The following is a 13,367-nucleotide window of genomic DNA, read 5'->3' on the forward strand; positions in this document are numbered from 1 at the left end:
GTTTCTAAGACTGAACGACATGTAGCAAGAGCTTTAGAGATCCTAAACCATGAAGACTAAATCCAACACTCATTATTTTACGAAGTAGAAATACCTCAAGGAAGAGTCGACAATCTCTTATATTAAACATCAGTTCTCACTCATGACATATTAACCCATAAAAGCCTGCGCGGCCGAGCCCATCAGTCATCCACCTCAGGATGCAGCCTGCCAGATTCATCAGCAAAAAACCCCGACCTGGCACAAAATTCTTATTAAATCCTATTATTCTCAAAACAGTAAAAAGTGAATTCTGTAAAATTATCACATTCTAGAAACTCACATATAAATAGAACAATCTTCATATAACAACTTCAAACATGAATAGAATCTACACTATATTTCCATTGCCTAAGCCACCAATGCAATTGCTTTCAGGAATATACTTAGTTTTCTTCCTGTCATCCTGATGGCTTTCAACAAACAAGGATACTCCTTGAAGAAAAACACACTATTTTCAAGCAAGTCATCAAAGTAATAGCTGTACATTATCACACTGCAACACAAAAATCCAGCTCTCCCTAACAACGTGGTCCTGGCTGTCACACATCACCAGATACAGCAACTTCTGTGAAAGAGCATTAATTGCTGATTAAGCTATTAAACATATAACTTTACTAATTTTGTAATTACCTTGTATTGAAAATGCTTTGAAAGAGAAATGTCATCAATCTTTCTGTCTGGCTTTGCACAAACCAATGTATAAAAATGGAATCAGAGCATGAAATACAAACCACTCCATAAGTTCTGGGCTTGTAGACAACCTGAACTGCATGTATAACCATCACATCACTGCATCTATTACTCACAAATGTTTAGTAATATTAGCACAAAGATGATAATTCCTGAGCTAAAGATGAAGAAAAGCATTTTGCAATACTTGCAGCCACGATGCTGTCTCCTACCCTCATAGACCTTCACTACAGGAAAACAAATCATAGTTTGAAATAATTACTGAAAATAATACTACTGAGGTCATTTCTCAAGGTCTGGGGCAAATTCAACGATATCTTTCATAGAATACCAAGTTGGTAGGGACCTCAGGGATCATCTGGTCCAACCTTTCTTGGCAAAAGCACGGTCTAGACAAGATGGCTCAGCACCCTGCCCAGCTGAATCTTGAAAGTGTCCAATGTTGGGGAATCCACCACTTCTCTGGGGAGATTATTCCAATGGCTGATTGTTCTCATTGAGAAAAATTGTCCTTTTGTATCCAGTTGGAATGTCCCCAGGAGTAACTTGTACCCATTACCCCTCGTCTTTTCCATGTGACTCCTTGTAAAGAGGCAGTCTCCATCTTCTTTGTAGCCACCCTTTAAATACTGGAACATGGTGATCAGGCGTCCCCTAAGCCTTCTTTTCTCAAGGCTGAACAAACCCAGTTCTCTCAGCCTTTCCTCATATGGCAGGCTTCCCAGTCCTTTGATCAGCTTTGTGGCCCTTCTCTGGACCCTCTCCAGCCTGTCCACAGCTTTTTGGTATGGCGGGGACCAAAACTGAACACAGTATTCCAGGTGTAGCCTGATAAGTGCTGAGTAGAGTGGGATAATGACTTCTTTCTCTCTGCTGGTGATGCCCTTGTTGATGCAATGCAGGATCCTGTTGGCTTTCTTTGCTGCAGCAGCGCACTGTTCGCTCATATTGAGCTTGTTGTCCACCAGGACGCCCACATCCATTTCCACAGAGCTGCTGCCCAGCAAGTAGATCCCAGCCTGTGCTGCACCCCTGGATTATGGTTTCTCAGGTGCAAGACCTTACCTTTGTCTTTGTTGAACTTCATGAGGTTCTCATTAGCCCACTCTTCCAGCCTATCCAGGTCTTCCTGCAGGGCGGCTCTCCCTTCCGAAGTGTCTACCTCCCCACTCAGTTTGGTATCATCAGCAAACTTCATCAGGGTACACTTGATCCCGTCATCCAGATCACTTATGAAGATATTAAACAGTGATGGGTTTTGGTGGGTCGATACACAATTTTTTTCCACCACCATATCCACCCCTTTTCAGCCAAATTTAAATGCTATGGTACGCAGTACCTCTTTTTTTAGGTGTAGTCCTAGATCTTTAGACAAATTGTTTTAGGCAAAAGATCATTTTCCTCTCTAATACACCTCTGTCCAATTACAGATTGGTAGGAGTTTTCACTTGATTGTTTTCTGTTAGTCACGGTTGTGCATCATCATTTTTATTGCTTTAGGAAGTGGTATTAGGCTCTAAGTTCCTTACAGATTCAGCAGTGGCTGAAGAACCTGAAGACTGGAGAAGAATATGCATGATATCCCTCTTGAGAAAGAGACAAACTGAAGAGGTCATGACTTATAGATCCATTAGTACAACATTCATTTTTGGAAAAGTACTGCAAAGAATAATCAGACTACCTCTCCAGGGGACAGAGTTTTATTTAGTATATATATCATTAATGAACTGAACAGTGAACTAAACATAAACTCATTAAATATTCTGGTGACATCAAACCAGAACTCTGTGTGTCATAGAAGATAGGATTTATCTAAATGTATCCTGACAGACTGGAAAAAATAAGATGACATTCACTAAAGACAAGTATAAGATGCTAAATGCAGACAGGAATAATCGATAAAACAAATATAGAATATAGAACCGTAGGGATGAATGACTCTAGATGATATCACCACTGAATATGTCACGTTTTTGTAGAAAAGGCAAAGAACACTGTGGGTACAGACTACAAAAATCCTTTTGCTTTGCTCAGCATGAGTGAAATGGCCAGCTGCCCTTCAGTGTCCATTTTAGGGCACTGCAAATGAACAGGGACCAAAGACAACAAGTTCAGATATGACTAACATGAAACATTAATCGTGTGCAAACATGTACTGAGAAGCAAGACTGGAAAAAAAAATTCTACCTATGTTAGTCTAACAAAGAACACTGTGAGAGACACAGGATAATAATCTCAAAATATGCAAAATATTGCTTTAAAGGAAGGGATTTTAAAAAAAAATATATCTATTCTCCAAGTCTATGGGAGATAGCATGATAACTAATTGGCTTCAATTTCAGTAAGGAAGATTCAAGACATGCAAAAACATTTTCTGCTACTAAGGCTAATAGACTAGAATAGACCAAAGCAGCAGAAATACATAGAGTTTGAACTGCTGCAAGTTTCTTAAAAAAAAAAAAAAAAAAAAAAAAAAAAAAATTTAGATAAGCATTGTGAAAGAATAACACACATATATATAATTGAACCTTCTTTGGAGTCAAAGAATATGGAACATCCTTTCTCTTTTCCATAGCCTTCTAAGCTTTTGCCAGAACTGAACCAGTGCTGACGGGATTGCCACATATGTATAAGAATTTTTGATCTCAGTAAATACAAAGTAACTTTTTTTATTTATGTATTTAAAAGGAAAAGTCCATAAGAATATTTTCAGACTTTTCATTTCATCGTCTATCAGAGTCTGCTTGTGTTATGGGCGCTTTTCAATTCTTCTTCATCCTTTGTAAGAAAAGCAAAGGCTTTTAGAGAAAAGTAAACTCAAGTCAAAGAAAAATAACCTCTTTTTGCTAATAAAATCATCAAAGAGTAATATTCGAGTCACAGCAGACCAATGAGAATAAATTTGTCAAATAGAAAACATCACAAAATAAATAAAAAAGTAGCTAAAAGGTGGTTCAGTTTGCTACTTTCTACTCATTCCTTTGTCATTTCTGACAAAGTCAAGGGAAACTTTATAGATAATATTTTCTTATCTGAAGTCTTTGATAGTTATTCTCTCAAAACTATATGCTTAAAAATGCTATGCATTAAATGCGTAATAACCGGTAAGTCTCCTCTTCCAGACTCTATTCAGTTGTTATGCAATGTGCTGAAGTCAGCCTGTAGCTTACAAACTTCTTCTCCCTAACAGAATCACTAGTTTAAGATCTCTGGAAAAAAAAAAAAAATCTCTAGTATTTTGCATTACATTTATGTTTATAACTGATATTTTATAATATTTTGTTTTGTTTTTCCTAAGCAGCATTGCTAAATTTCCCAAGGGAGACCGCAGAAGATCCAGATGCTGAGGAAACACATTGGATGAATAAACACAGTATACAGGCTGGAGATTCTGTCTGAAAGTGAGATGAGTTATAGTATTCTCTCAGGAAAGTTGATATGACAGGCCCATAGGAAACTGTCCTCAGTTTTCTCTTATCATCTCCCTTCAACATTGAGCTACAGCAGTTACAGTTAGCATTACAGGGCAATGTAAAAGCAACAACAAAGATAAGAGCATTCTATTTGTGCCAAATAAATCAATGTATAAATAAAGTTTAAGGAAAACAACGTTGCTTTTTTGGAAAGCTTTCTGCAAGGAAAGGAGGAGTTTTATGGTACTTTCAACGTAATGAAGAATCCTTTAAAATGTGTTAAATGGACTCCTTTTTCAAACACGCAAGGTCAGGTGAATTCTGCAGTTGATAACAATTTTAATACAAGCAGGTGCAAATCGTGGGTGAAGTGGATGTACATTTATGAAATGGCTGGATTTGGGTCAAGCCTGACTGCCAGCTGTACGCAAATAGTTAGAATTGTATTGGAAAACCTGAAACTTTTGCATCTTGATACATGTGCAAGCACACAAAGCACTTCTGTAAAAGGTTATCACAAATCCAAAATTATGTAATCGATTATTTCAAGCCCAGACAACAATTTTAATGTTTAACACAAGTTCTCTGCTAAGTCAGGTCTTTGGTGGTTTCCTGGTTTTTTTTGTTTGTTTGTTCGTTTTTCTTTAATCATTTCACCTCTTTCTCTGTAGGGAATGCAGAATCTCATAGTCTGCGTTACAGAAATAAATACTTTGCAACTCCAGGAAATAGGTTTACTGTGGCATGTAATTAAATACTGCTAATAAGCAGGAAAACACATATGGTGGCATCAATTTTACTTTAGAGGAAGGAACTGTATAAATATTTACCACGTCCAGTCAGTATGATGTGAACAATCTCACATAGTTTTGCTTTCCTTTGACTCTATTTACCATAGCAAATGCATGGTTTAAAACGGTTTTCACACATCCAGATAACGAACTGATTGGTGTAGCACTACGTGTTTCAAAGAATTTGGAAAATGGTTTTGACTTTAAATGTCAGTTTAGTTAGGTAAGTCTTTAAAACATATCCTTTGTCCCTCATATATAAAGTCAATTCAGGTGTTTCCCAGACAGAAATACTTTCTTGAAACAAGTCCTTGAAAGAAAAACAAAATAAAACATTATTTTTAACCTGCCTTCTCTTCCTTATAGAAGTCTGTGTAAGCAGTTATAAGGCAAGCCTGAATTGGAGACGTTGACACGGTACTGCTTAGTCATTTAGAGGTATCCAGCGCCCAGTACCTGAAACACTATTCAGGAGCATAAAAGAGAACTAAGGGTAAAAGACAAACTTGCTCTTAATTTCTGATACTGCACTTCACGGAAACGTGCGAGTTCAAGAGTACCACCACAGAAACAAGGTAGACCACTGTGAGGAGCAGCAGAGGCCGTCAAGCGTCGGGACCAAGGTTCTCCTCTTCCCTCCCTCCTTCCTCCCTCTTCCCTCCCCTCTTCTGCTCTTCCAGTCACCCCCACTAACCTCCCTGCCCACCTTCTCTTTTCCCTCTCTATTTGAGCACCTCCATCTCTGCCGCTTCCTAATGCCGCTCATCTCCCAGCCCCGCACTGGTCTTCCCGGACGTCCGCTGGTTTGACGCTATTACCTGGGCACCCGCTGGCTTTAAATATGTGGAGAGGTCTGAGGACCCCCCAGGGCCACAGGCAAGTGGTCGGTCAGTGTAAATACCCACCGTGACATCTACGCTTCAGGAACCGGCCACGTCCCTGTACCCAACTGGAGGAAACGTGGTTTGCTCTTCAGAGGAAGGTGCGTAATTATAAACCATCTCACTTGTGGTAAGACCATGTACGGAACACTTATTAGCAATTACCTAATTTGTTGTAAGGCAGATGATATTTACTTGCTTATTTAAATTTAAATTCTACCGTGGAACAAAGATTAAGGACATTGGTAGGCTAAGCGTACACATTTGAACTTTTGGGGGGTTTTAGGACTGTCTATCAATATATTTTGTCTCAGAATTTAAATAACAAAAGGGAAAACAGATGAGGCAGTAGTTGAAATTCATACTTCTGAAACTCTGAAGCAGAATCCTTAGAAATTATTCGCAAAAAATGTAAACAATGATATACTCAAGCCATAACAGTGAACCCTTCTCACCTTGTACATTTAAAAGAACAACGATTTCAAAAATACAAGATACATATATAAACTGATAGTGAAAGTTATTGCTAGATTATTTTTCTTCACCTCTTATTCCTATCAGACACACACATATGGTTGCATTTCATGGAAATTTTTTTTTTTTTTTTTTTTAATTTAGTAAAACATGTGACTACTTCTAGGACAGTATAGCCGAATGATGGGAAGACAGTTAATGAAGGAAGAGTAATTTAAAAAGAAGTGGTTATGAACACCTGAAACAAATGTAGACCTCGATTTAGCAAAGCATTTAAACTTAAGAGTACTTCAGTGAATCAGGGTTTTAAGACCATATTTAAATTATTGCAATTAAGAGTGGACTCATTCAGAACTAGTAAATATGTACTGGCAAAGGCAGCTATAAAATTAAGAAGCTTGAGTGAAAATTTTTATTAATCATTCCTTATCTTTCTCACTATAATACCAAGCAAATTTCAACTTTTGTCAGTTCTTTAAGGATACTGTGCTGCAGGGTTTAAGGGACTGCACTCTGACAAAGAGGCAGGAGCTCAAATTCTAATCTCAGTAGATACTGACAACCTCCATGGCCTTGAGCACATCACTAAATTTTTGTGACTCTCCCTGCTTAGCAGTTGCATGGCATTATATTACATAGAGAGAGATAGAAAAATATAAATATACCTATACACAAGCTACTTAATTAATCAGCTAGATTACAAAACGCTCTGAAAACGTAAGAGTAAATACATGCCAAATACGATGAACTCATGTTATATTTGCTACCGCTTGTTAAGTTACTGTCACACAATGTTAAAAGTAGATATCATTTAGCAATTCACTGGAGTATTAAAGGAGGAAGCAGTCTTTTTTTCCCCCCTTCCTCTTCCTCTCCCACTTAATCCCCAGAGCTCTAGTCAGTACAGAGTCATTGACAATAATAGTTACCAGAATTTAAGAACTACTTTCTCAGTGTTGATTATGCCAAAAAAAAAGCAAACAACCCCTCCCTACTTACTTCACGGGTATCTGCGCAATTAATTCCACTGCAGAAAGCAATAGTTTAATGGGCATGGATCAAAGCATTCCCTCAAGCCCTTCAGAAATCTAATAGCCTGAAGTTTACATCCTTCTGGTGAACTGCTGTGAGAAGCTTGCAATGTTCGGAGCTATACAGAGAACACAATTCCCTAAAGTCCTCAGTAAGGCACACAGAAAACATAAGGATTGATAGGGTGGGAACGCGGTGGAAGGGGGAAAGGGTAGAAGTCCTGTAACCTGACAGTAACTAGCAGCCGGGAGATTATCACACACACCATTCATGCTCTGTGCTGGCAGAAGACTATCCAGCCACCGTTTTGATCTTTTATCAGAAAGAATCAGAGCTTCACCAAACAGCTTCAACAGCAATGATAACATGAAATCTGTTTAGTTTCTATTATCAAAGCAATTAGAAATGAAATACCACCTGCTCTTGCCCAAACCTGGCAGCCTCTCTCCGATCAGAGAGATATTTAAAAAGCTTTCCTCCCTATACCAAATGGCTTCTACTCTGTTCAGTGTGTCTGTCTTCACACCTTAAACACGCACAAAACAGCACACTGAATCTACCCCTTCCCACATCTCACACCGTTATTTAGGAGGATAGCATAAGCTTGCTGTTCCCTTTTCTTCATATATCAAATTTCTGTAGTCAGGAAAAAGATCGACAAAAACATTTCTGGCTACCCGTAAAGGATACAGATATATCAAATTAGCAAATCAGGCAGTCAATGTCATACAGTGCTGCACATGGCCAAGAGATGTTTCAGATATTTGCTCATGCAGTTCTCAGTACATGGGACTTTGGAATCCGTTTCACAATTCATTAACACCGTCCATCTAAAGTTCTCAAAGCGTTTTAAATTACATTAGTTCACAATTTCCCTAAAATGCGAGTAACATTTTCCCTATCTTGCAAGTAAATGCATTCAGAGCAGAACACACCCTACGTAACTGGGGACTTACATCGGAGCTGGTGGCCCTAGTATTCCTTCATGATCAAGAACTATGTCTATTCAGTGTAGGTCAAGGAGTTTAAGGCACAATTCATGTGGTTAAATGTAGACATAGCCTTTAGGAGAAGGTATATTTCCCAGACTCCCACGGCAGTACTGAATAACTCTCCAAGGATTAGAAGCGGAGCCTATGGTGCAGACATCCATACCCAGTCAGATGAGACCCGCTTCTATTCACACTGGGCGCATCACCTCCGTTATAACATGAGGAACTCCCTCCCCTCCACCACAAACCCCTGATTTTACATCTATACCTTAACCTCTACATTATCATAGTTTACTGAACTAGGAACAGGAGAAGGTGGATTTCATTTTATGTATGCCAGTGACTTGCCAGACAGCCCTTCCCCTTTGTTCACTTCTTCATGCTCGTGTTTTCCTTCTCCTCTTCTGTAAACTGTTTTCAGGTGGCCAGCACTTAGCAGGTGTTCCCTTGTTAAGCACAACCTAGCATCATTCAGATCCAGTTTGGGGATCACTGCATGTTAGCATAATGAAAACAAGAAGTAGACAGTAGTACTGAACAAAACTACTGCTTCAGCCAAAGAAAACAAGCTTTCACACCAAGGCAAGATTATAAGTTATAATCTTTTCCTCAGTTCAAACTCTCAATTATACCTAAACTGAATTTGAAGAAAAATGGATTATTTTTGTTAATGCTAGCTAGTATTAAAATTTAACTGCCTAGATGTATAATATGCCTAGTTTTTAATCTCTAAATCTATTCCCCTGGTTTGGGCCTCATGATGATCAGAAATAAATGTTCCTGAAAAAAACTTGGAATCAACCTGTGCATGAAAAAAAAAAAAAGGAAAGAAAAAAAAAATCACACAAATCACACTGTATTTTAAATGGCCTACATTATTCCACCTTTACAGTACTATGCATACAATAGAGAGACAGTAGGGAGAGTTAAATACTTCCAGAAGGCAATTTGGACCTCATATTGAGATGAATTACTTTTAAGTAATTTTAGCTCTAGTCACTCTGAAGATGACTACTTATCTTCATCCTTTATGCCGGGAATAAAAGCACTACTCAATTAGCAGCCTCCAGTCAGGTGACCTGACTCTCTCTCCTCCTTTTTTAACAGGTATTAACTTCTCCCTGTGTTAACAAGGACTGATGCCCTTCAGCAAATGTCTCTATGTTTTGTCCTTCCCCCCTCCCCCCTTTCTTTCTTTTTTTTTTTTGAAATGTGCTAGCTAGACAGGCTATTATTCTGGATTGTATAAGCCACAGGCTTTTCATTTTTTTTCTAGTTTCAGCCTATAGCAGGAATTTGGATCCAGGGACCTAAGCAACATTCCGTTGCTCAAGCTTATCACAAACACAGAGAGTTGCTTTAAGTGTTAACAATAATTGGCATTGCCATGGAGGACTGCTAATCAAAGAAAAAACAAGAACCATGTGTAAAACATTCTATTGTTCGGTTAGAAAGATGAAAAACCTGTTACAGAATCTATAGAATAGGGCAATAGGTTTTGGTTACCAGCAGGAAACTAGAACATTGCTTTATGTGAGCATGTAAATACAGATATTCATAAAGTAAATACTTGCCACTGCTTTTGTTTATTTAAAAACAAAGACACCAGACAACTTTTTAGGCTTTGAATCTTCTCCTCTTTGCCCCAGAAAGCAATTTAATCAAAAGCACTGTCCCTGTTATAGTGGTTTGCAAAAAAAAAAAAAAAAAAAAAAAAAAAGAAATGAAAATGGATGATATTTCTGAAATTGCATTATGGTATTATGTCTGTCTGGGGTGCTTTGAGCTCTTTTCAGTATGGTGAGAAGGAAAAGATTCCTTACAACTATAGTAATAAAGTCAGCTACCATACTCCCAGCTTACTTCAATGCTATATTAACTCTCAAACTTTAGCTAACTATAGTGAAATAAAACTTACCTTAAAAATCAAATCCTTTTTCCCATAACGAAGCTCTTTCAGCTGGGCTTGGATTTTCTTTGACTGAAAGTGAGGATAATAAAATCAAGGGGGTTATTTTAAATATTTACTTTTAAGATCAGAAAAAAAGGTAGCAAGTTCTGACAAGAACAGAAAATAGATAAGCTTTAAAATGCAGAAAAATAACCAAAATCAACATCAATTGCTTTTCCAGGGTAGCACGTTTGTATTCATATACTGTGGCATGTTTGAAAACAACAATGAAGATACAGGAAGATAACACAGATTTTGACAAGCTAGAAAAAAAAAATTACCCCCAAGCCCTATTATTTCCTACAATTGAGGATTTCTCAGAAACAGTGGTTGCAGGTCTTCAGTTAGGCTAAATAACTAATATAACTAGAAAACACTACTTTGACCTCATAAGTTTTGACCTCTAAGTTAAAAGGTAGAGTCTTTAATGAAGAAAACACGTTCGACCATAATTATGAAAATTTTAGTCAAGAAGCAGCGTTACGCTTCTGTTTCATTCTGGCAAGGTGCAATGACTTTCACAGGAATTATATATGCAAAAAAACCATCACTGAAGTCATGTAAATGAGTAAACCAGACTCACATATAGTAATACCCTCTTTCATGGAAAGTTAAATAGCTAAAAGGACTGCTCGCACAAATGCAGTTACTTGTACATTTATGTATTTGCAAAAAAATAGGGCTTTTGTATCATAAACTATCTTTGCTAGCTCGCTCTTCAGTAGCGGGGAGATTTCTTTCCCTCTGTTTCATAAAGTGACCCTTTTTCCTTGAAGTAATGAAACATTCTAGGAATCAATAATAATAAATCCCTGTTGTCTCTATAAGTTAATTTCAAAAAAGGCATTTAGCTATTCCCGACTTAGTCTAGCGTAGAGATCATGGAAAGGAAATCAGTTTTACATATGTTGTAGATGTATATCATACATCTACAGAGCTACATATAATTTTCGTAAGCATGCCCAAACTTTATTTTATTCCTCTAAAATTTGAGTTTGCAGCTCACTTTCTAATACATTTGAGCTGCTTCTAGTGATGTCACAGAAATGAGTTGAGATGAGAGCGCTTTAGGAACACTCACCATACGCGCATAATATATAATCTATACCAGAACCTCAGTACAAAAGACTGTAATGCAAGCTTCTTTTGAGTATGTTAGATTTAGAATAGAGAGGAATATTACTTACCTCTTCTGCATGAATACCACAAAGCTTGTTTCCTGACAAGAGCTTGTTTTTGAGGCTTTTGTTCTGAGAGGGGGAAAACAAAAAATACAGTTTTATTACTGAGAGTTACTGAAATATTAAGGGACCCTCTAAATATTTGATCATACTGGTTTTATTTCATACATGGATAACACCTTCAAGTCACCAGCAAAGACGCAGATAAGAAGAGAGATGCATCATGGCACAATATCATCTCTTACAGAATTCTAAAAGCCTATGACTTTGCACTAAAACCCGCTTTCACAGGAACAGGACTGCACATAGAAACCTTCCAAAACACTCTAGCAACTGAAAGCAATTTAGATTGGATATGCTGAGGTAAAAAAGGAAAGAAAAAACCCCTATAACCCTTACCTGGTGTCAACTGCATAGCTCAGTATCATTTTCAGTAAATCATTATAACAACTGAGTAATAGGGCCAAGATCTCATCACTTGACCTTGATGATCAAATTCATGGGGTCTCTCTGCTAAATTTCATAATTTAAAACTGCAAGTAATCAAAAAATTTAGAAGGTTAGCTACCTGATAGCATTTTGCCAACTCAATATGCTTTTTCATGTAGGAGTTTAAAATGTAGTTCTTCTCATTTTCAGGGAAAATAATAAACCTCGATAAAACGAATTTTCAATAGTCTGGTAATTCTTTCTGCACTTCTCACTCTTATTATCCCGTAATTGACAGTCAAGGGTAAAGATTTCTCTGCAGCACGGACATCTTTCAAAACTGCTTAGAAACATAAGTATTTGATAAGCAGATCTTCAAGTGCTGGACAAAACATGCTCACACTAAAAAAGAAATGAAAAGAACACCAAAACCATCAACTCCTGTGCTAACAAACTGTGAATACACATACAGAAACCTAGCCCACCACGTTTCAGGAATGTATATTTATTACTGAATAGCAATAGCTTTCTTGAACATCGTGCACAAGAACAAGCTGGCATTAGAGAAAAAACGGTAATTCCATCAAGTTCAAATTTAGGTCCACATCCCACTGAAACACTGGAAGCTTTATTTCCAGAATTAGAAGCTTGGAGTTTTTCCTTGAAAAAAACCTTTCATATTAAAGTGAATGCAAAGAAATTAAAATTCCATTTGAAACCTCCTTTGCACGATTGCAAAATCAGGAGAAGATATTTTATCATTTCACACGTTTCGCTGTTGCTATCTGCCGTGCACCAACATACGCTGCTGCAGAAACAATAAATCTTTTCCAGCTGTTTGACATGGGCACCCACAGTTCTTTACTACAACAGAAAGGAACTGAGTTGTTACTTGGAATGAGACAACCCAGATTCTGCCTTGCAGAATGTGATTTGCAAAGGGCTGGGTGTGTGGGGAGAGAGAACAAACGTTGCTCTGATAAGTCTCGCAGTCGATTACTTTTCTTCTTTATTTGAAAACGATGTTGTAGCTCATCACAGAGCAACACCTTGGGAACTGGGTAGCAGATACAAGGTGAACAAAGATAAACCAACTAGAAACCAAAGAGGTGAAGAGCACCCAACACATCTATTACTTGACCAGAGCTACCTTGTACTGTGATCACACAGTAGATGTGATTGGTTTCACATGAAAGATCAGCATCACCTCTTAGGGTGACAGCCAAACAGATGTGCCAAAGGCACTGCTTCATTAGGGAACTGCACTTAATTAACCCAGGAAGTCAAGTCATCACTTTGTTTTGACTAACTAGCTTCATTATCCTCCAGTCCCCTCACAGCCTGGCGATGGTTGGTTTAGGTAACAGACTCTATCCATATTTCAGAACCAAAGTAAGAATGAGTAGTAAGCCTGACATTTTTGCTCATTTATCTTCCTTTTGCCAAGCACAAGCTACTATAAGAAATACTTCTATTAATACGTTAACTTCT

At 37.7% G+C, this 13,367-nt stretch overlaps 1 protein-coding gene across 1 annotated transcript in view; it reads right to left on the reverse strand.

Annotated features, from left to right (window-relative positions):
- The window catches only part of LUZP2 (leucine zipper protein 2), a 326,692-nt gene that overhangs the window by 56,900 nt on the left and 256,425 nt on the right, over window positions 1-13,367 (reverse strand). The window contains exons 8-9 of the mRNA XM_052811608.1: window positions 11,454-11,516; window positions 10,234-10,296 (exon numbers count right to left, since the gene is read on the reverse strand). Of these exons, the coding sequence (XP_052667568.1) occupies window positions 10,234-10,296; window positions 11,454-11,516 (126 nt within the window). The remainder of the gene's footprint in view (window positions 1-10,233; window positions 10,297-11,453; window positions 11,517-13,367) is intronic.

This window comes from Harpia harpyja, chromosome 16 (assembly GCF_026419915.1).
Source record: "Harpia harpyja isolate bHarHar1 chromosome 16, bHarHar1 primary haplotype, whole genome shotgun sequence".
NCBI classification, from domain to species: domain Eukaryota; kingdom Metazoa; phylum Chordata; class Aves; order Accipitriformes; family Accipitridae; genus Harpia; species Harpia harpyja.